Source organism: Tupaia chinensis, unplaced genomic scaffold (genome assembly GCF_000334495.1).
Source record: "Tupaia chinensis unplaced genomic scaffold, TupChi_1.0 Scaffold000187_1, whole genome shotgun sequence".
In the NCBI taxonomy this organism is placed as follows: Eukaryota; Metazoa; Chordata; class Mammalia; order Scandentia; family Tupaiidae; genus Tupaia; species Tupaia belangeri.
Window position 1 is genome coordinate 5,213,920 of NW_006159662.1, and position 20,631 is coordinate 5,234,550.

General features: G+C 45.6%; 1 protein-coding gene and 1 pseudogene across 1 annotated transcript in view; both read right to left on the reverse strand.

Moving 5' to 3' along the window:
• Positions 1-1,212: 1,212 nt before the first annotated feature.
• DCAF7 (DDB1 and CUL4 associated factor 7) overlaps positions 1,213-20,631 on the reverse strand; it is a 37,084-nt gene continuing 17,665 nt past the window's right edge. The window contains exons 2-7 of the mRNA XM_027771179.1: positions 12,456-12,614; positions 11,384-11,495; positions 10,874-10,992; positions 6,607-6,816; positions 5,287-5,404; positions 1,213-2,836 (exon numbers count right to left, since the gene is read on the reverse strand). Of these exons, the coding sequence (XP_027626980.1) occupies positions 2,664-2,836; positions 5,287-5,404; positions 6,607-6,816; positions 10,874-10,992; positions 11,384-11,495; positions 12,456-12,614 (891 nt within the window). The 3' untranslated portion in view covers positions 1,213-2,663. The remainder of the gene's footprint in view (positions 2,837-5,286; positions 5,405-6,606; positions 6,817-10,873; positions 10,993-11,383; positions 11,496-12,455; positions 12,615-20,631) is intronic.
• On the reverse strand, positions 15,841-17,318 carry LOC102486971 (tubulin beta chain-like; annotated as a pseudogene).

Consider the following 20,631-nt stretch of genomic DNA (forward strand, 5'->3'; position numbering starts at 1 on the left):
GTGTAGGGAGGCCAGGGAATCTCATCTGGGGAGGGCAGCACTGTATGGCCTGAGGGAGGATGGCAGGGCTGGGAGTCCACAGGGTAAAGGAGAAAACTGTCAAAAGCTAATGGCGGTATAGCAGAGCAGTTAAGTGCTATGCACAGGGAACTGAATTCCACATGGTTGACCACAGTTCAAATCTCAGCCCCAGCAGCTTCAAAAACACACCAGACGCGTGAGTCCCCAAAATCTGATGGGATAAGAGACACAGAGGAAAAAGGACTTAAGTGTGACCATGCCCCACTGAGGGGTGCTTTTTCTCTTTCTCTCTTTGGTGAGTGCACACACCCGCTGGCAATTAGAAAACAAAGTTGTTGGTTTCCTGGGGCCAGGCGGTGGTACAGTGGTAACAGGACTGGATCTGCATCAGAAAGGTCCTGGGCTCAGATCCATGAACACACCAGGTGCACGCACTGCCCACGCTCTGGGCTGGCTCAGAGTGAGGGTAGATCATGGTGTGAAGACTTTGTTGAGGGTGCGGACTCTATCTCACAGAAGAAAGAAAGAAAGAAACAACAACAACAAAAAGTTGTTGGTTTCCAGAGTAGATTGCCACCTTACCCAAATCTATCTCAATTACTATTGTCATCTACTTTTTTCGAGTCCCAGTTGACAAATCTTACCATTCAGACCAGGTTTAAATGCACATCAGGAATGGAATCATAATCCGGAACTCAGAGGAACTGAGCCCTGCCCTAACAGGATCAGCACCTCTTCTCTGGCTTCCATTTCAGACCCTTCTCCACCAGAGGGAAGTGAGGCCTCCTGCAGCAAGCAGCCATCAACTCAGATTTGCTACCCTGGAGAGGAGGATTCTGTATCCCTATGAACCTCAATTATAAACAGGGAAAGATTCTAATCAAATGATGCATGCACGCCTACTAGTAAGTGCAAGAGGGTCAATCTCAAGCAGATTGGCCAGCCAGAAAGACCCAAAATCAGGATGACAAAGAAAAAGTAGAAAGGAAAGTGCCCTGTCTGCCTATCCCATGTAAAAAAGTGGAGCTGGGACTTCTAGCATACAAACATCTGCTTCTGAGGAGGCCTCAACCAAGAGTTAAAGGGACCAGAAGAACCAAGCATTTTATTCTCAAGCAAGTGAGAACTTAAGTGGACAAAACCATCAGCCTGAAGGCCAGTTACTCTCCAAATCTCAGACGAGCATCTCAGGGGGTCTAAAAAATCTTCAGGCCGAGCATGACAAACCAGGCCAATTCGTCCCTCAGAGCATGTCACAAACTCTTCCTGCCCCCAAGACTCATCTGACATTGGAATCACACACAAGCCCCCTCATGGACTCGCTCATGTAACGGAAATGACCCCTGGGGCCTGTAAGACAGCTGCCGCCTCCAAATCCAGCAGGGCTCAGGATCTCAACTGGGGGCGGGAGAGGTGGACAGGCATGGGCAGAGCGTCTTGCTGCGGACCCTGGGGTGAGAGTTCTGCTGTAGCTGTCTATTTGCCTGGCGGCATGCCAGTCTCACATACTGCCGACGATTTGTTCAGAGTCAGAAGCACAGTCTGTGTACCTCTGAAGAAGACTCTTCACCTCCGAGCACTCGATCCAAGTGTGGCCAATGCACTGCAGGTGCAATAAACTCAACAAACAGAAAACCGAAGTTCAGCTAAGATAGCACGCCTGTCTACCATTTAAGACACAAAATGGAACAGCCTGGAGCTTATATTTGGAGGGAAAAACAGACTCGGAAGCTACGTATTAGAAATAAGCTCTAAGCTCAGCTTTCTTGAAACGAGTCCCCTAGAGTCCAGCACCCCAATCCTTCTGTCTACCTCAGTGTTCCCAAAAGCTACCAGTGGGGCTGGACTGAGGTACTTCAGGGTGTGGCTGGAGGCTTCCTATGTTTGTCTGGAGCTCAGAATGCCCTTGAAAAGAGTCAGACTGAGAAAAGGTGTGATGAGTCGGTGGACTGTTCACAGCACCAAGGTGGTTTGGGACTCCTGGTCAGGTGTGTACCACTCAGGCAGTGACTCAGGAAGGCAAAACTGCTCATGGGTCTAGGACCCAGTACCAGCTCCAGGCACTGAGGGCAGAGAGGAAGGTGAAAGAGGGAGAACTAGGAAACAAAGGAAGAAACTAGGAAGAGTAAAATTCTTTCCATAAAAAAATTTGCCTGATAAAAAATATACAAAGTTGAAATTTGTTAAAGACATTGATACTAGAAGGAAAGTCGACTGCAAACTGTATTGGTTGTCACTTAAGTGCTAAGTGGACACGGAGAACAAGGAAGGCTGCCTCGGGCAGCACACGGACACCTGGGGCAGACGAACATAAATGGAGCCAGAGCTTGTACTGCCCATTGACGCGACAGCTGAGAGACGAATACATAGAGCTTTTTAATTGAGGAACCAAGGGAGAAGAGGCAAGGACAGAAAATCTTAAAACTCAGCCCTAGGCTGAGGAGGCGCCATGAAGCACTAAGTCCGGCACACAGAGCCATGGGCTGACTGGCCAGGAACTCCTAGAGCAGCTTCTGGTGACAGTGGGTGCAAAGCAACGAAAGACATACTGGCCACTGGAAACAGGGTTCTTCTTACTTTGGGGGTGGGGCAGAGGCGAGCAACACACGAGCCCCTGCCTCATGGGCACAGCGCCACCAACTCTACACTCTGAGTATCTCCAGGCAGTTGTTGTAGCAGATGGCAATCCAGTCGGGCTGCGTCGATGCCCACTGCACATTGTTGATCTCTCCTTCAGCTGTGTAGGCCAGGATAGGGTCCTCAATAGCCCGGGGCATTTGCTGGATGTCCCAGATTAGAGCCTGATGATCATCCGCTAGGGAAAAAGAAAGCCAGCAAGCAAGGTTACAACTCACGGGATGGACATAATGATCCCTGCGTTTGGGGAGACAGAGACAGTTTCTAAGGCATTTGCTCACCAGAACCCCTTAGAGGGAGGTTTTATTTTAAGCCTCCTCTTTATATATGACAAAACAGAGATTCAGAAAAGTTACAGCATTGGGACCAGCAGGTGGCATGGTGGTTAAGGGCGCTGAATTCCCACATGGCCAACTGCGGTTTGAGTCCTGGACCTGATGGCTTGCTTTTTTACTGCCCCCCCGACCCCGTTCTGTCACCCTCTGGTCAAATTGAAACAAACAAGTAAGTAAATAAATTGAATAAAATAATTTAAAAAAAAAGAAAAGAAAAGAAAGAAAGTCAGTCTTCAATACATGGGGAATCTGAATCAACGAAATCCTAACAGGCCTGGCTGGTCTCCTAACAAGAACACATAATCTGGGCAAGCTGCAAGGTCCCTTCCCAGGGACAGTCTACACGAAGAGATATGGAGCACTGCTGCAAGCACTCAGCACCTCTCCGGCATGATGCTCCCACCCCTAGGGTCCAATCAGGCACACATCGGCCATGGCTCCTTCAAGTGAAAGGACTCAAGACAGGTGCAACTCACAAGATGACAGTGAGCCAGGCAAGGCAGCCAGCCAGGAGCAGAAGATAGGGCTTTCACTGGGCCAGCCCTGCTCTCCATGCACAGTGGATGGTAGCTTTCTTTCTCCCTTTTCCCAACCCTCTCTGCCCCACCCTGCACTGGGCAAAAAGAGGGTGACAAGGAAGAAGGCAGAACACTGAGGTAAAGAGGAAGCAGTGGGCCCCTAACTGCTTAAACAAGACACAAAGTGCATGAGCAGAGACCCCAAAATAGGAAAGCCTTCATGAATGAATTAAAGTGGTGGAAACCCACAAACTACATTGCTGCTTTGGCTCCCTAGCAAACAAGGTTCCTTATAAGGTTACTGATTAGTGAGGAGAGGAAAAAGTATGTTAGCAGGAAACTTGAAGTGCTGAAAAAGGGAAGTAGCAGAAGACTAGGGGCTAGAGTAGAATCCTGTCCCGGCAGAACAGGGCACCTATTCATCTCAGGGGGTGTATCTACGTGTGTATACCAAATGGGTCTAGAAAGAGACAAGCTGGTGTTAGAGGCCACCTAAGAGGAGCGGGATAGGAGTGGAAACAATATAGGAGGGGGAAAGATGACTTTCACCCTTCTGTTTAATATTCCTCTGTTCTGGGACCAGCAGGTGGCATGGTGGTTAAGGCATTGGACACTCCCACATGGCCGACCATGGTTCGAGTCCTGGACCTGGTGGCTTGCTTTCTTACTCTCTCTCTCTCGCTCTCTGTGATCAAATTAAAATAAATGAATGAATAAATAAAATTAAACAAATAATTAAAAATATTTATATATACCTCTGTTCTATTTGCATTTTGAATAATATACTTTAAGTATAGTAACAACCACATTTTTAAAAATAATTTTTAAAAAATTTAACATTATTTATTTATTTATTTTAGTTTGACCAGAGAGAAGGAACAGAGAGAGAGAGAAAGTGAGAAAGTGAGAAAGCAAGCTGCCAGGTCCGGGACTTGAACCACAGTTGGCCATGTGGTAATCCAGCACCCTTAATCACCACACCACCTGCTGGCCCCACAATCACATATTTTTAAAGGGCACTCTTTTTGGTGTGGCAAATGATAAAATGAGAACTACAGTCACGCACCATTGACCAGACAAGATTATGTGGGACCCTTCAGTGAACTTGGAGCTCAGTGCAAACTGGTTACAATGCAGCCCGAGGTCCCAGGGATCTGTCCGGATTGGCAGTCCCAAAGGGTCTCCTACGTCCAAGAGGGATACCTCCCCTTCCCCATGTTCTGAATGTCCTGTGCCAACCTAGATTTCAGGGGGACAGTACAGGGCACAGGCCTGTAACTGGTATGTGATATAAGTAGTAGATGTAAGGGGCAGCAGGTGGTGTAATGGTTATGTCACTGGACTTCCACATAGGTTCAAGTGGACCACGGTTCAAGTCCTGGACCTGGTGCTTAAAACGCATGCTGGGTGCATGAGTGTGTGCAAGTGTCCCAAATCCCGAAAGGAGAATGAGGGGGAAGGGGAAGGGACTGCAGCATGGCTATAACCCTGGGGGCGCTTTCTATTTCTCTGTCTCCTTGGTGAGCACACATGCCCTATAGCAAAAATCTCTCTAAATTTTTAATGGAAGATATCAGAATATCCAATGAGGGTGTAAGATTATCTGGAAAGGTGGACAGCTTTAATTTCACAAGTGAGGGAAGGTCCAACTAAGTTGTATTAATCTCTCAAAACTGTCCTTGGAAAATGGTAAGGATTACAATTCTAAGGCGCCAAGGGTAAAAGATTTCCTTACCCTCCTCCTCCCCCATTACTTTCCACCCCACCATGGTTACCTGCAGTGCAGATGTGGCAGGATGAATGTGGAGCCCAAGCAATGCCATTGACACATGCTCGATGGTTGTTTAACCTGGCGACAGGTGTGCAGGGGACTCGGACATCCAGAATCACCACCTGTAGAAATGGAAAGTCAAAGGCCCAGAACATCAGGATTTGACACACACACACACAAAAACACAACACAGTACATCTGAAAAAAAATTTTAAAAATATATGTATTTTTTTCATTTGCCAGAGAGCAAATGTGTTTTTCAGAGACAGTGAAGGAGGAGAAAGCCCAATGGGGCATGCTCATGCCATGATCCTCCTCCTCCTCCATTTCTCCATCCTGCAGAGATCTGGAGAAAATACGCACCTGTGCCTGGCACGTTTCTCAGGCCATTGGGCCAGGACTCAAACTGCACAGTTGGCTATGTGGAATTCGGCTCCCTCAACCACAGGGCCAGCCCACGAAAATGTTTTAAGCACAACTCTCTCATTTCTGAATTTAAACAGGATTTCTTTAGGGTTGAGGAAAAAGAAAATAAAGGATATAGGTAGTTTATTGTCTGTATCTTGAACCACACCAGTCTTTAGAGTGACAGGGAAGGGGTGAAGCAGGAATAGACAGTGTGAGTAATCCACCCAGGCCGGGCAGGCACATGTGAAAAGATTCTATGCATCTCAGCTAGACAGAATGAGAGCCCCATCAAAGCAGAATCTATTAGGTTGTCAGGAAAGTCATGACTTATTTTTCTGTTTTTCTATGCAAAAATGTGTCATGACTTTTCCAGATACCCAACAGCTTCCAAACCAAGGTTAACCGTGGCATCATCTCATCTCCACCCAAATTCACCACTTTCATCAAGGAACACAAAATAGAGAGAGCTGCTGTTTCTGTGTTTGCTAAAGCTGGAGCAGTCTATTTAGACTACAGAAAGGCAAACTGCCTTAACATCCCAAGCACTTGGGATCTGGTTTACTCCTTCAATACTCCTTTCTTGGCTTCATTCCAACTCACCAAGTGTTAAAAATTCTTAACACACAGTCTGTGTTCTAGATCAATCTTGGCACCACTGACATTTGGGGCAGCATAATGCTTTTTCAGGGGCTGTCCTGTGCACAGCAGCATGTTTAGCAGCATCCTTGGCTTCTACCTAATAGATGCTAGTACCACTACTACTCTCTTCTCTCTGAGTCGAGATAACCAAGAATGTCTCCAGGCATTTACAAAAATCCCCTGAGGCTACACTACCACCAGCTAAGTACTCTTCCAGACGTACTAGGTCATGGTAGTTAGGTGGCAGGACCTATGTTCACCTGGGCAGGCTGCTCACCTCCATGCCATCCATGGCCATGGTTGCCAAGTAGTTAGGGTCCTGCTTGTTCCAGCAAAGGCGCAGAAGTGGGTGATGCTGTGGGTCTTCGTAAATGATGGTGCTGTGTTCTAGATGGCGGAGGTCAAACATCCGCACCGAGCCATCAGCGCCCACAGAGGCAAACATGTCCCTGCCACCCCCGGCTCGACTAAATGCAATATCATAGACCTGAGGTGAGAAAGAAGCTTTATCAGATTCAGACCTGTTACCCTCTTTTCCTATAGCAGGGAAATCTGCCACCTCCTGGTCATCTAACCCCGGATCATGATGACACAGAAGCGGAAATTGGGGCCCAGTCAGTGTCTGCAAGTCCTGGATCCCAACAGCCAACGGCTTCCCAAAGAGTGAAGGTCACTGTGCTAGAATAGAAATCGGCTGCCCTCTTCCCATATTCCTGCTTTCTAAGCCTTCTTCCTTCAACTCCTGTGATAAAATAAAAGGCACATAACCTATTGACCCGCAGAGCACAAATAACCTTGAGTGAGCATTCTGGATGCTTCAACTCAGTGGAAGCCAGAGCCAGTGACCATCTTCTGTCACACTGCAGGACAGACATTTATGTCCTGGGCCTTGGTGGCTTGCACTGTGTGCCACAGGAAGCTCAAGAGCAGCAATGTGAGAGGTGGGAGCAGCCTTCCCGTGGCCACTTAACTGCTGTGAAACTCAGACTCATTCGCAAGAAAGGGGCAACAGCAACTTTGAATCATGGGAGGCGCAGGTCATCTCTATTGTAACAAATAGGTTTAATAACAATCTCTTATCCTAGGGCATGTTTTATTTCTTCTACATGGTCTGTAATCAAAAGTGAGTCAATTTAGGTTTTTTTTCTTTCTTTCCTTTTTTTCTTTCTTTCTTTCTTTTTTTTTTTTTTTTGCTATAGGGTATGTGTGCTCACTGGAGAAACAGAGACAGAAAGCAAGAAATAATTCCCCAAGGGAAATGGCCACGTTGCAATCCCTTTTCTTCTGATCCCCCCTTGAGATTTTGGGCATGCATGCACATGCAACCCAGTGTGAGTTTTAATCTACCAGGTCTGGATTTGAACTGTGGTCACCCATGTAGGAGTCCAGCAACACAACCATTACACCATCTGCTGGTTCCTCAATTTAAGTTTTGAATAATTGTTTTTTGCATTTACTATTTGCTATGAATGCTGTATATTACTAAAATCTGTGAGAAAACAGGTGGCTTGCAATGGAGAACTTCAGAGAAAGGAAGGGACTAAGACAAAGCTAGAGCTCAACAAGTGGAGAGCCTTGCAGAAGAAATCAAATGCCCCACAAACCAATGTGGGGTTGAGGGTGATAATGGCAGCTGACTTCTAGGGAGACATGCATGGAATTTCTCACTAAATACTGCAACTCCAGCCTTCTTGAGGATCTGACTAGTGAGGGATACTGCCAAAGCAGCATCTCTCTGTTTAGCCTCATACATTCCTTTTCCTCTGGCTATGAAGAAATTATGCTTCTTTTTGTACAGCAGGAAAGGAGTGGTTCAAAATGGTTAGTCATCAGCAAGGAGGCTCCTGGACCTGATGAGCTGGTCAGTTCAAGGCTTGTCTAGCACTGTCCAGCTACTTCACTGTGGAGGCATATTTCCTGATTCATGCACCCCACTGCAATGGCACACAGTAACCATGAGGGACAGAGACGCCAGAGTGGTGTCACTAAGCATGAACGTGCCCATGGGCAGTGTGGCCAAGTGTCTAAAGCTCTCTGAGCTTCAAGTGATCGCTCCTTCCTCTGTGCTCCACAGTGTGGTTCATCAGAAAGGAAGGAGGGTAACAGCCTGCAGAAGGGCTAACCTCTCCTCGACACCATCGGCCAGAAGAGCTTCCCAAGCCAGTCTTACTGTGACAGAGAGAGTTGAACTGAGAAGAATCAAATGACTGCGGCAAAGATCCACTTCTGGCCCTTCCCACTCTTCTCTGCATCATTAGAAAACTGATTCCTACAGGCTGTATTAGGCAGCATCCCAGGTCTGCTGGCTGCTTCTGGCTGGTGTAGCCATGGGAGGCCCTGGTGGGAAACTGGATGGTGGCAGGCAGGGGAAAGCTAAGGTATTTCTTCTCCTACTCTCTGTTCCCAGCACACTTCTGCCAGGTAAACCCAGGCTGGGCTCCATGACCCTGGCTCACCCAGCCTACAGGGAGTAGCAACTTCCTGCTGCTCCTATGTTCTAGATTCCCTCACTCGTTGCCTATGGAGCTTCTCAGCTCTATCATCACGTGATAAGCAATCCCCTGGATTAAATTTCCTCAGTTTAAATACGGGGAGTAGCTCCATTTCCGGGGTTTGACCTAACAGGATGGCAGGCTAAGCTGTCACATAACTAAAAAAGAGCAACCTATTCCACCTGTCCCTTTACTGGTTCTTTACTGGTCCCTTCTGCAGGACACACTCTTTACCTGATCCTTGGTTTGGCAGCAGCCAAGTCCAGCAGTCTTGCAAGTGCAGCAAGCCAAAGCACACTCTTACTGAGAAGGACAACCTGGCCACCACCTTCCTACTCTGTTGCCAGCCTCAAGTTTCTGACTGAAGGCCAAGGCATTCTTTTAATATGTACAGTTTTTGTTTTGTTTTGTTTTTAAGAGCTTTTTAGGGGCCAGCAGGTGGCATGGTGATTGGGGGCACTGGACTCTCACATGGCTGGCTACAGTTTAAGTCCTAGACCTGGTGGCTTGCTTTCCCATTTTCTCTCTCTCTCTGTGTCTCACTCTGGCCAAATTAAAAAATAATAACAACAACAATGATAAAGCAAATAATTCTTAAAAAAAAGGGAGGGGAGATTTTCAGTATAGTGCATGTGCACTTGACAGAGAGACAGAAAATGAGAAAGCACCCCTGAGGGGAGATGGCCATGCCACAATCCCTTCTCCTTCATTCTCCTCTCAAGATTTTGGGCAGCATGCATATGCTCCCGGCATGAGTTTCAAGCCACCAGGTCCAGGACTCAAAGTGCAGTAGGCCATGTCGGAGTCCAGCAATGTACCATTACGCCATCTGCTGGTCCCTTATCCGTACAGATTTTAATACCCCTAACTGTACAGGGTCAGAAAGAAATAAAACAATAACTTTGGGAAATCAGAGTACCAGGAGCATGCAATGGGCTCTATGAGAAAAAGATTTATGACCATTTCCCAAAATCACCTGAGAGAATACTTTAACTTAAAGCATGATCATAAATAGTTCCCCTCACTTTTGCCAGTAAATTCAGAAAACATCACCACCAAAGTGGAATACATTCAAGTGCAAATAATCAGAGTATAAAGACTAAACGAACACACTAGAACCTCATAGAACATTTTTAGAGAAAAATTAATAATTAAGTTTGTCTGTCAGAAGTTTTCTTCCCTTCCAAACAGCTAACATATTTTAAAGTAAGTGTTACTCTAAGATCAATTTTACTTAAAAAAAAAATTTTTTTTGGGGGGGGAAGAGGTTTTTCACCATAGGGTGCGTGCACTCACCAGCCAGACAGAGAGAGAAATAGAGACAGAAAGCGAGAAATCACCCCCCAGGAGGGATGGTCACACCACAATCCCTTCTCCTCCACTCTCCTCTCGGGATCTTGAGCACGCACGTACACGCGCCCGGCGTGAGTTTTGAGCCACTGGGTCCGGGACTCGAACCGCAGTCGACTACGTGGGAGTCCAGTGACATAGCCACTACGCCAACTACTGGTTCCCCCCCAATTTTTTTTTTCTATAGGGCACATGCACGCACCACAGAGAGGAAAAAGCATCACCCCCTGGGGGGATGGCCATACCACACTCCTCCACACTCCTCTCAGGATTTTAGACATGCACACACATGCATCCAGTGTGATTTTCAAGCAGCCTGATCTGGGACTTGAACCAAAAAGTTGGCCATGTCAGATCCAGCAGCTTAATCTCCATACTACCTGCTAGCCCTAAGATTAGTTTCTAATCACCTCAGTTTTCAGTTTGTTTATAAGAGATTTCATTATTAAAAAGCAACAACTTTTGGCATGGAAATAAAAACAATAGACCATGGAATAAGCCATTTATGTTAGTCAAAAAGTGCACTAGTTTACAAGTGTTGTTTTCTGCTATTTTGACATATTATTGTTCTCGATTTCAACAAGATGTCAGCACTGTATTATAGTTTTCCTTTTAACCTGCAGAAGAGTGAAAGAACAGTCTGCCCTTTCCCACTGAAGGCACAGAGCATCTCAGCAAAGAAGACAGGAAGTGCAGCATTACCTCTTTGTCATGGGCAATCAGCTGGGTCTTCACATGGCCAGACACGAGGTTCACTCGGCCCAACACCTGCCCCGTCTCCAGCCCCCAGATGGTACAGGTTGTATCAATGCTTGAAGTACCTGCAAACACCCAGGGCAAGTCAGTGCTGTGGGAGCCAGGTGCCCGAGCACATGCCCTCCAGTGCCTGTGCGTCTGCTCAGCCTGGGGATAGCACACCACAAACACTTCCCGAGCACAGGAAGGGTACCAAGAGGGCCACATGCATCATGTATTCCATCCTTACCTCTGGGTCTCAGATTTTAACTGGAAAGAAAAATATACATACATGGAAAGCTCAATTCCACACAAGGAATTAATATTCAGGTTTCATGTAGAGTTTATTTCCACGTGGCTATGTCTGGGATGATGCATGTACCTCAGGCCTCTGGTTAAAAATTGGCCCAGAGTTCTATCTGAGACAATGTACCTTTGCTTCTTCAGACTGGGATATACATTTACTAACTTCCTTACCTAAGAGATAGGGATCCACCTCATTCCAGTCAAAGGAGGTCAGGGGGGCACAGAAATCAGAGTTCTTGTTATTGTTCAGCAAACATTCCAGCCTGGTCTCTGTTTCACCAACCTGAAGGAACAATCATTTTTAACCATCAGCCAGTCTTACCTTAGAGAAGTCTTAAAAAGCCCTGTTTAGGGACCAGCATTTGGCGTAATGGCTATATTGCTGGACTCCCATGTAATCGACTGTGGTTCAAGTCCCGGACCTGGTGGCTTAAACTCACGTCAGGCATGTGTACATGTGTGCCCAAGATCCCCAGAGGAGAATGGAGGAGAAGGGATTGTGGTGTGGCCATCCCCCCTGGGGGGTGATTTCTCGCTTTTTGTCTCTTTCTGTCTGCCTGGCGAGCGGATGCACCCTATAGCAAAAACCTCCAATCAATCAATCAATCAATCAATCAATAAGCCCTGTTTAGACAATATCTTCATAAATATAAGACATAAGAGGAACAGTTTTATTAAAAATAATAGGACTCAGGAACTCACCAAATGCTACCTCTTTCCAAACCTTCTCCTCTGCCCAGCTTTTCTTGCCGAGTTCTCGTTCCCACATCTTTCTACAGTAGAGGGCATCACACTGTGCCCAAACCCCAATCTCTGCACCTTACCCAGCTGGGCGCCATTCCCCAGGCTACAGGGGAAGCTAAGAGGGCAGGGAGGAGGCCAAGATCCACTCCCAAAATTATTATAATCAGTGGCCCAGTATTTTGTTTGACTTACTTAAAAATACTTTGGCTGTAAACAGAGTAAGTGGTCCTAAGAGTGTCTCTACCCTCAATGACAGCTGTCATCACCCCATCAGGATAGTCAGATGTTGGATTTCCAGGGTGGCTAAAACTTCTAGGCTAGATTTGTTTTTTAAAAACTCTGCTGAGCTAACCAGGTCCATCCAGAGATGCTTCACTTATTTCTCCAATGCTGCAATGACACTGCCACTCTAAACCCATCCGTCCCCTGTGCCTTCATGCTTCTGACACCAACACAGAGAAAAGCCATTTGTCTGGCTGCTAATTCAGCACCTGCTTACCCTCCACACGCGGAGATAGTCGCCACTGGTTGCCAGTAGGTCAGGATAGACGCCTTTTGTGTCAGGGATCCACATGAGCTTTGTGGTGGGGTACGGATGGTCGAAGGTGTTTCGGCAAATAAACTCGGAACTCTCCTCATCTAAACCAACAAGTTGAACCTGTAACACATCAAGGTTGAGCCACATAAGGATTTATTTCTCTCGTGCAGTATCTAATACATCAGATTCCCTGATCAGGAACAGAAGTCTTGACAAGGTACTACCCTCAACTGAAGAGGCAAAAACGATTATAGCAAGATGGCATCTAGTCTTGCCATCCCACTGGCACGCACACTCAGAGGTGTCAGTTATAGTCAACGCTGCTAAGCTAGTAAGGGACAGAGACAAGACTTGAACACAGGTCTTCTGTCTCTATGTCCTGCATTCTTTACCCAAAACCATGTAACTGTATCATGTGCCCAACCAGTCATACCTTTCCCCACAGCCTCTATGGCATTTGATAATGTGTAGAGGTGGTTTGGTAGCCACAACGGCTGGAAATGCTGTGGGTATTTGGTGCTCAGAAGCCAGGAATACCAAACACCCTGTGTGGTCCCATACAACAAAGTCAAGTCCCACCTAAAAAGCCAAGTGTCCAATCCTCATCATTCTCTCCAACTTCAACACTGGCAAGTTATGTGCATATACACTACATCTCAAATGAGGATTCAAAAGCCCAAACCATGGGGACCAGCAGTTAGCGTAATGGATATGTCGCTGGACTCCCATGTAGTCGACTGCAGTTCGAGTCCCGGACCTGGTGGCTTAAACTCACGCCGGGCGCGTGTGCGTGCATGCCCAAGATCTTGAGAGAATGGAGAATGGACTGCGGCATGGTCACCCCCCCATGGGGGGTGATTTCTCGCTTTCTATCTCTCTGTCTCTCTTTCTGGTGAGCACACGCGCCCAATAAGAAAAACCTCTCCCCACCCCCACCCCCCCAAAAAAAACCAAACCATGGTGACTGGCAAAAATGTATGCACCACTGGTTGAGAAAGTCCTAGCTGGTTCTGCCCATTTTTTCTTCAGAGTCTATTTTAGGGGCCAACAGGTGACATGGTGGTTAAGGCACTGGATTCTCACATGGCTGAACACAGTTTGAGTATCAGACATGGTGGTCTGAAAATCATAACAAATAGATAGATAATAAAGAAATGCTTTATTAAAAAGTCTACTTAGGGACCAGCAGTTAGCATAATAGCTATGTCACTGGACTCCCACGTAATCAACCACAGTTCGAGTCCCGGATCCTGTGGCTTAAAACTCACGCCGGGCACGTGTGCGTGTGTGTCCAAGATCCTGAGAGGAGAATGGAGAAGGGATTGAGGCATGGCCATCCCCCTGGGGTGTGATTTCCCGCTGTCTCTCTGTCTCTCTGTCTGTCTGGCGAGCGCACATGCCCTATAGCAAAAACCTCTCTCCCCTAAAAAAAAAGTCTATTTAGACCACTATTAACATCCATCCTTTGCTGTCAAACTCAATCTGGTTCAGTGGGAACTGACTTTTACTGGACATTTGTTTATGAACTTCCAACTAGCAGACAGAATGGTGGGAACTTCTGGTAAAGATCCATAATGAGAAGAAAAACACTAACCATACAGAAAAAAACAAAAACAAAAACAAAAAAAAACAAAAAAAAAACCAAACAGATGTCCTTCTACTCGTCTTTCTGATCTAACTCAGTCTTAGACACCTTTTCTTCCTTTTTGTTCTTCCAACTGAATTTAGGTATCATTGCATACAGTAAAACTCACTCAAGTATACAGTTCAATGAGCTTTTGGCAAAAACACCCATTAATTAAACCAAAGAACATTTCTATTGACCCAGAAAGTTCTTTCAGGGTCTCCTGCAGTCAAACCCCTACCCGAGCCCAAGCAAACCACTGGTCTATGATTTTCCCCTTTTCTATAATATTATATAAATGGAATAATATATTCCATTCCATTGATTCTTTCAGGTCTGGCTACTTTCACTCAGCATGATGCACTTAAAATTCATTCATGTTCTGTGTATATCAGTAGTTTCTTTTTTATTATAATGCTGATTTATGCAATATTGAGTAATATTGTATTATATGAACACTGTAATTTATCCATTTAACAGTTAATAAACTTTTGGATTATTTCTAGTTTGGGGCTGTTATAAACACTGCTGCTATGACATTTGTGTACAAGTCTTTTTGAGGACATGCTTTCATTTTTCTTGAGTTAGACAACTTTTTTTTTTTTAATTCAATTCCTATTTATTTTTGGCTCATGGGGCAATGTCATCTTTTCAATATGAAAAAAAAAAAGCAGCAAGTTCAATACAAAAAAGAAATCTGAAGAGTACGAGAAACCCAGAGGCAGGAGAAAACGGCAATAGTAAAAGGAAGAGGATGTTGCAAAGAAGAGGGTGTCCTGTCCCTTCTCCTCTGGGCAATGACTTACCCATTTCAGTGGCCGTATGTGCCTTTCCACTAAGTTAGGTTATTCATTTCTGGGAGCAAGAAAAGGTAGGTGTGGGGAGGGTATTTCAGGAGGCATAGAGACTAAGGCTGGCCTCTCTCTTTCCTATCTTGATCTCCTTCTCTGATCGGGGGAAAAGGAAGGAATCCAATCAATGTGTGGGAGATAAACTGGGAGAGGGGAGAATCCCACTTGATAGGATACACAGATCCTTCCAAAGTAAACAGAACTCAGGATAGAGCTTGGAAGGAGACTGAAAATGGAGTTAATATGTTAATTCCTCCCGTGAAGCTGAGAGATGGAGTAGCAAGTATCTGGAAATTATGACTTTAGATGTTTGTATCCCTAAGCCTGTCCCAGAGTGGAAAAGCCTGTGCCATTGGCTTATAGTGACTTCTCTTCCTCTTGGCTACTACTTGGGGTTTAGAATGTTGGCCATTATCTGAGTTTTCAGCACCCAGTTGGTTCTAAGTGCGATCTGGATGAGACTCAGCATATTGGAGAATTATTCTGAAAACACAGAGAAATATTATTGGGTTGTTGGAAAAGTCATGATGCATCTGGCACAGAAAAACATCATAACATGTCCCAACAACCTAATAACTGGACGAATAGGAGTGGCACCAGAAGGATAAGGTTACCTGGATGGCATAAGTCTTTCCAGGAGTACAAAGACAGAGGGGAGGTTTAAATTTACTGAGTGCCTACTATGTGCCAGCACTGTTCTAGACATCACACACACACTCACATACACACACACACACAAACACAAAAGACAAAAGAAGGAAAAAAAAAAAAAGATTAAGGCAGCAAACACAAATCCCTAGGGAAAGGAAAAGGGCAGCTGAGGAAGAGGGTTGAGGGAACTGAGAAGCCTGAAGCAAAGGGAGGCTCTGCCTTAGGCCTCCTCTTCAGCCTCATCATGGAATTCTCCTACTGCATGGCGGCATCCTGGTACTGCTGATAGTCAGAGCCGAAGCTGTGTGTGTTTCTCTCAGCCTTGGTGAACTCAATCTCATCCATGCTTTCACTTTATCAGTAGAGGAAGGTCTTGCACCTCACGTGGTAAGGAACTGCTCTGAGATGCACTTGAAGAGCTCCTGGATGGCTATGCTTTTGCCTATAAAGGTGACTGCCATCTTGAGATCATGGAGTGAGATTTCACAGACAGCAATGTTGACATTGCTGGGGGTCCACTCCATGAAGTAGCTACTATTCTTGTTTCACATGATGAGCATCTGCTCATCTACCTCCTCAATGGACATCTGTCCATGGAAGACAGCAGACACAGTGAGGTCATGGCCATGGTGGACGTCACACCCAACCATCATGCTCCTGGCACTGATGACCTGCTGGGTGAGTTCAGGCATAGGGAGGGTCCAATATGGCTGGCTTCCACAGATGATGAGAGGTGCATAAAGGTCACCCAGCCAGTTTGTGAAAGTGAACACTGAGGTGGCCTGGAAAGCTGCAGGTAGTGACCCTGCACATGGTGGCTGAGACAAGGCAGGTCAGATCACTGTAGGTTGGAAATAGTTGGCTTGCAGGTGTAGAAGCAAATGTCATAGGGCTTTGCAGTCAATGCAACAGGTATCATTGGTGTTCTCTGTCAAATGATGGACTAAGAAGGTGATGTGGCAGGGCTCGAATACAGTGTTGGGACACTTTGGTGAGAGTACCAAACCGATGGTGTTCATGATGCAGTCAGGATACTCTTCTCGGATCTTGCTGAAGAGGAAGATACCCATTTCAGAGCCTGAGCCCCCACACAGTGAGTGGGTCACTTGGAAGCTCTGCAGGCAGTCACAGCTCTTAGCCTCCATAGCCCCACATTCAGGGCTGAGTCGACTAACTTGGCCCCCTGTTGTAGTGGCCCATGGCCCAGTTGTGGCCTGTCTCAGAATACCAAAACAAAGCTGTCTGAAGATCTGGCCAAAGGGACCTAAGCAAACACAGTGCATAGTCCCAGGTTCTAGATCCACCAAGATGGCACAAGGAACGTATCTACCACTTGCAGCTTCGCTGTAGGACACAGAAACATGGCCCAGCTGCACATTGTTGTCCCTGTGTTAAGTATGGTGGGGTCAATGGCATGTTCATAACCCATCAGCTCCCCAAACTTAGTACTGATCTGGCTGCCACAATGACTGGCCGGTAAGTGCACAATTTTCCTTGTGTTTTATTATTTTTTTCCTTCCCTTAAGGTATTTACGAGGCAAGAAAGCTTTTTTTCCTCTGCTGAAAGGACAGAATGTGCCCCAGAGGCTAGTCCAGCAAGATCTAGAAAGGAATGTCCGGCAGCAAGGTTGGATAGACAACTTTTTTTTTTTTTTGAGAGGTTTTTTTTGCTCTATGGTATGTTTGCTCACCAGAGAGACAGAAAACAAGAAACCACACCCCCCAGAGAGACAGAAAACAAGAAACCACCCCCCCCAGGGGATGGCCACACCGCAATCTCTTCTCCATTCTCTCAGGATTTTGGACACACATGCACACATGCCTGGCATTTTAAGCCACAGGTATGGGACTGGAACCTCAGTCAATTACATGAGTCCAGTGACATAACCATTACACCACCTGCTGGTCCCAGACTTTTTATTTTAAATAATTATTTATTTATTGTTATTATTTTTTAATTTCACCAGAGAGAGAGAGAGAGACAGGGATAGAACACAAAAGTGAGAAAGCAAGCGTCAGGTCCAGGACTTGAACTGCAATTTGCATGTGAAAGTCCAGCATCTTAACCACCATGCCACCTGCTGGCCCTTTTTTTTTTTTTGATACCTTTTATTAACTCACGAGCATTTTCTTTTTTACCATTACATTTAATGATAGCTGGTATTTCACTGGATGGACGTGCAGTTTGATGTCACTAATTCTTGTTTTCTTTTTTTCATTTCATTTTCTTTTATACATTTAATCACATTATTTAGCTTACAAAGTGAATATTTCAACAGTTGAACATTTCTCACTAGTCCAGTTGATAAAACTATAAAATATCTTCAACTGATAATACCACATTTCTTTGTCCCGTTAATGCTTTATTTCTTTGTCCCATTAATGCTTTGCCATTTTTCTTCTAAATGTCCTTCCTCAGACCCTACTCTTTCACACACACTATATCTGGTATCATTTTGAGAGAGAGAGGTTTTTGCTATATGGCATATGTACTCGCCAGAGAGACAGAGACAGAAAGTATGAAATCACCCCCCAGGGGGATCGCCATGCCTCAATCCCTCCTCCTGCATTCTCCTTTTGGGATTTCGGGCATGCACGCACACTCACCCAATGTTGAGGGGTTTTTTTTGGGGGGGAGAGGTTTTTGCTATAGGCTCACCAGAAAGATAAAAGACAGAGAAAGTGAGAATTCACCCCCCAGGGGGGATGGCCATGCCACAATCCCTTCTCCTCCAGTCTCCTCTCGGAATCTTGGGCACACACATACACGTGCCCAGAGTGAGTTTAAGCCACCGGGTCCAAGACTTGAACCGGTCGACTACATGAGAGTCCAGCGACATAGCCATTACACCAACTGCTGGTCTCCAGGGCATGAGTTTTAAGTCATTGGGTCTGCAACTCGAACTGTGGTCAACTACGTGGGTGCCCAATGACGTAACCATTACGTCATCTCCTGGTTCAGGAGACAACTTTTAAGAGTGGAATTGCAGGTGATATAGTAAGTTTTTGTTTAACTTTTATTTTAAGAAGAAAGAAAAAACCCTGCCAAACTTTTTTTTTTTTTAAGAGGTTTTTACCATAGGGCATGTGTGCTTGCCAGAGGGGGGGAAAGAGACTGAGGAGGAAAGCAAGAAATCACCCCTCCCTCCCAAGGCAGAGAGCCAAGTCGCAATCCCTTTCCCTCCATTCTCCTGGGATCCTGGGCACACATGTACATGTGCATAGCACGAGTTTTAAGCCACTGGGTCTGGGACTAGATCAGCCATGTGGGAGTCCAGCAACATAACTGCTACACCATCTGCTGGGCCCACTCTTACTGTTTTCTAGAGTGGCTGTATCATCTTGGATTCCCACAAGCAATACACAAGAGTTCTAGATGTTCTATATTCTTAACCGTATTTGTTACTTTTTAAAAAGTCATTCTAATAGGTATGTAGTGGTATTTTCATTTACAGTTCCCTGTTACTGAACAATTTGTGTAAATTTTCACATGCTTTTTATTGGCCATGTGCTATTTCTTCTCTGTTGAAGAGTCTGTTCCAATATTTTTTTTAATGAGAGATTTTTTTGGTATAGGGTGTGTGTACTCACTGGAGACACACACACACACACACACAGAGAGAGAGAGAGAGAGAGCGAGAGAGAGAGAGAGAGAGAGCGAGAGAGAGAGAGAGAGAGAGCGAGAGAGAGAGAGAGAGAGAGCGAGAGAGAGAGAGAGAGAGAGAAAGACAGAAAGACAGAAAGTGAGAAATCATCCCCCAGGGGGATGGCCATGCCACAATCCCTTCTCTTCTATTCTCCTTCTGGGAGTTTAGGCACACATGCACATGTGCCTGGCGTGAGTTTTAAGATTCTGGGTCCAGGACTTGAACCATGGTTAACTTCGTGTGAATCCTGCGATGTAACCATTACACCATCTGCTGGTTCCATTGTTCCAATATTTTCTTTTGAAAGACTTAAAGCACAGAGATCCCATATACTACCTTCCCCCAGGGAAGCCTCACCAACTACAAACATCCTGTACCAGGGTGGTACACATTGCAGTCAGTGAATCTACACTGACACCTTATCACCCAAATCCATAGTTTACACTGGGGCTCACCTTCCATGTTGTACGTTCTATGGGTTTTGTCTAATGTGTTAAGGACACGTATTCAGCATTATGGTGTTTATATCTACATAAACAAATAGACTCATATATGTGTGTATGCATATACAGTATAGTTTCACTCCATTTTTTAAAATAGGTTTTTCTTTTTTAAAAAATGTATTTATTACTCTTATTCATTCATTCATTTTATTTTAATTTGCCCAGAGAGATGCACAGAGAGAGAGAGAAAGAGGGAAAGTGAGAAAGCAAGCCACCAGGTCCAGGACTAGAACCATGGTCAGTTATGTGGGAGTGTCCAGCGCCTTAACCACCATGCCACCTGCTGGTCCCCAGGTTTTTTTTTCTTTTGCTAAGAGGGCACATGCACTTGCCAGAGAGAGACAAAGAGGGAGGGAGAGTAAAAAGTACCCACCATGGGGAATGGTCATGCTTTAATCCCTCCTCCTCCATCTTTCTCTCTGTTCAGGATTTTGGCCATGCACACACATGTGCCCTGTGTGTGTTTCAAGCTGCCAGGGCCAGGATTTGAACTGTAGTCAGTCATGTGGAATCCAACTCTCTATGTATAGAGCTTACTTGCTATGTTATGAGGTCAGCTTTTCACATCTTCTTTAGGTTGTCTATTGTGCCTAAGAGAAAGCTGAAACTTCTCTAGTATAAAAAATGTTACTCTTGGAACCAGAAGATGGTGTAAAGGTTTACGTTGCTGGACTCCCACACAGTCAACTGCAGTTCAAATCTTGGTCCCGGTGGCTTAAAACTCATGCCAGGCACATGTGCGTGCATACCCTAAATCCCGGGAGGATAATGGAAAAGGGATTGCTGCATGGGGGGTGATTTCTCACTTTCTGTATCTGCCTCTCTGGCAAGTGAAGTACCCTCTGGCAAAAAAAAAAAAAA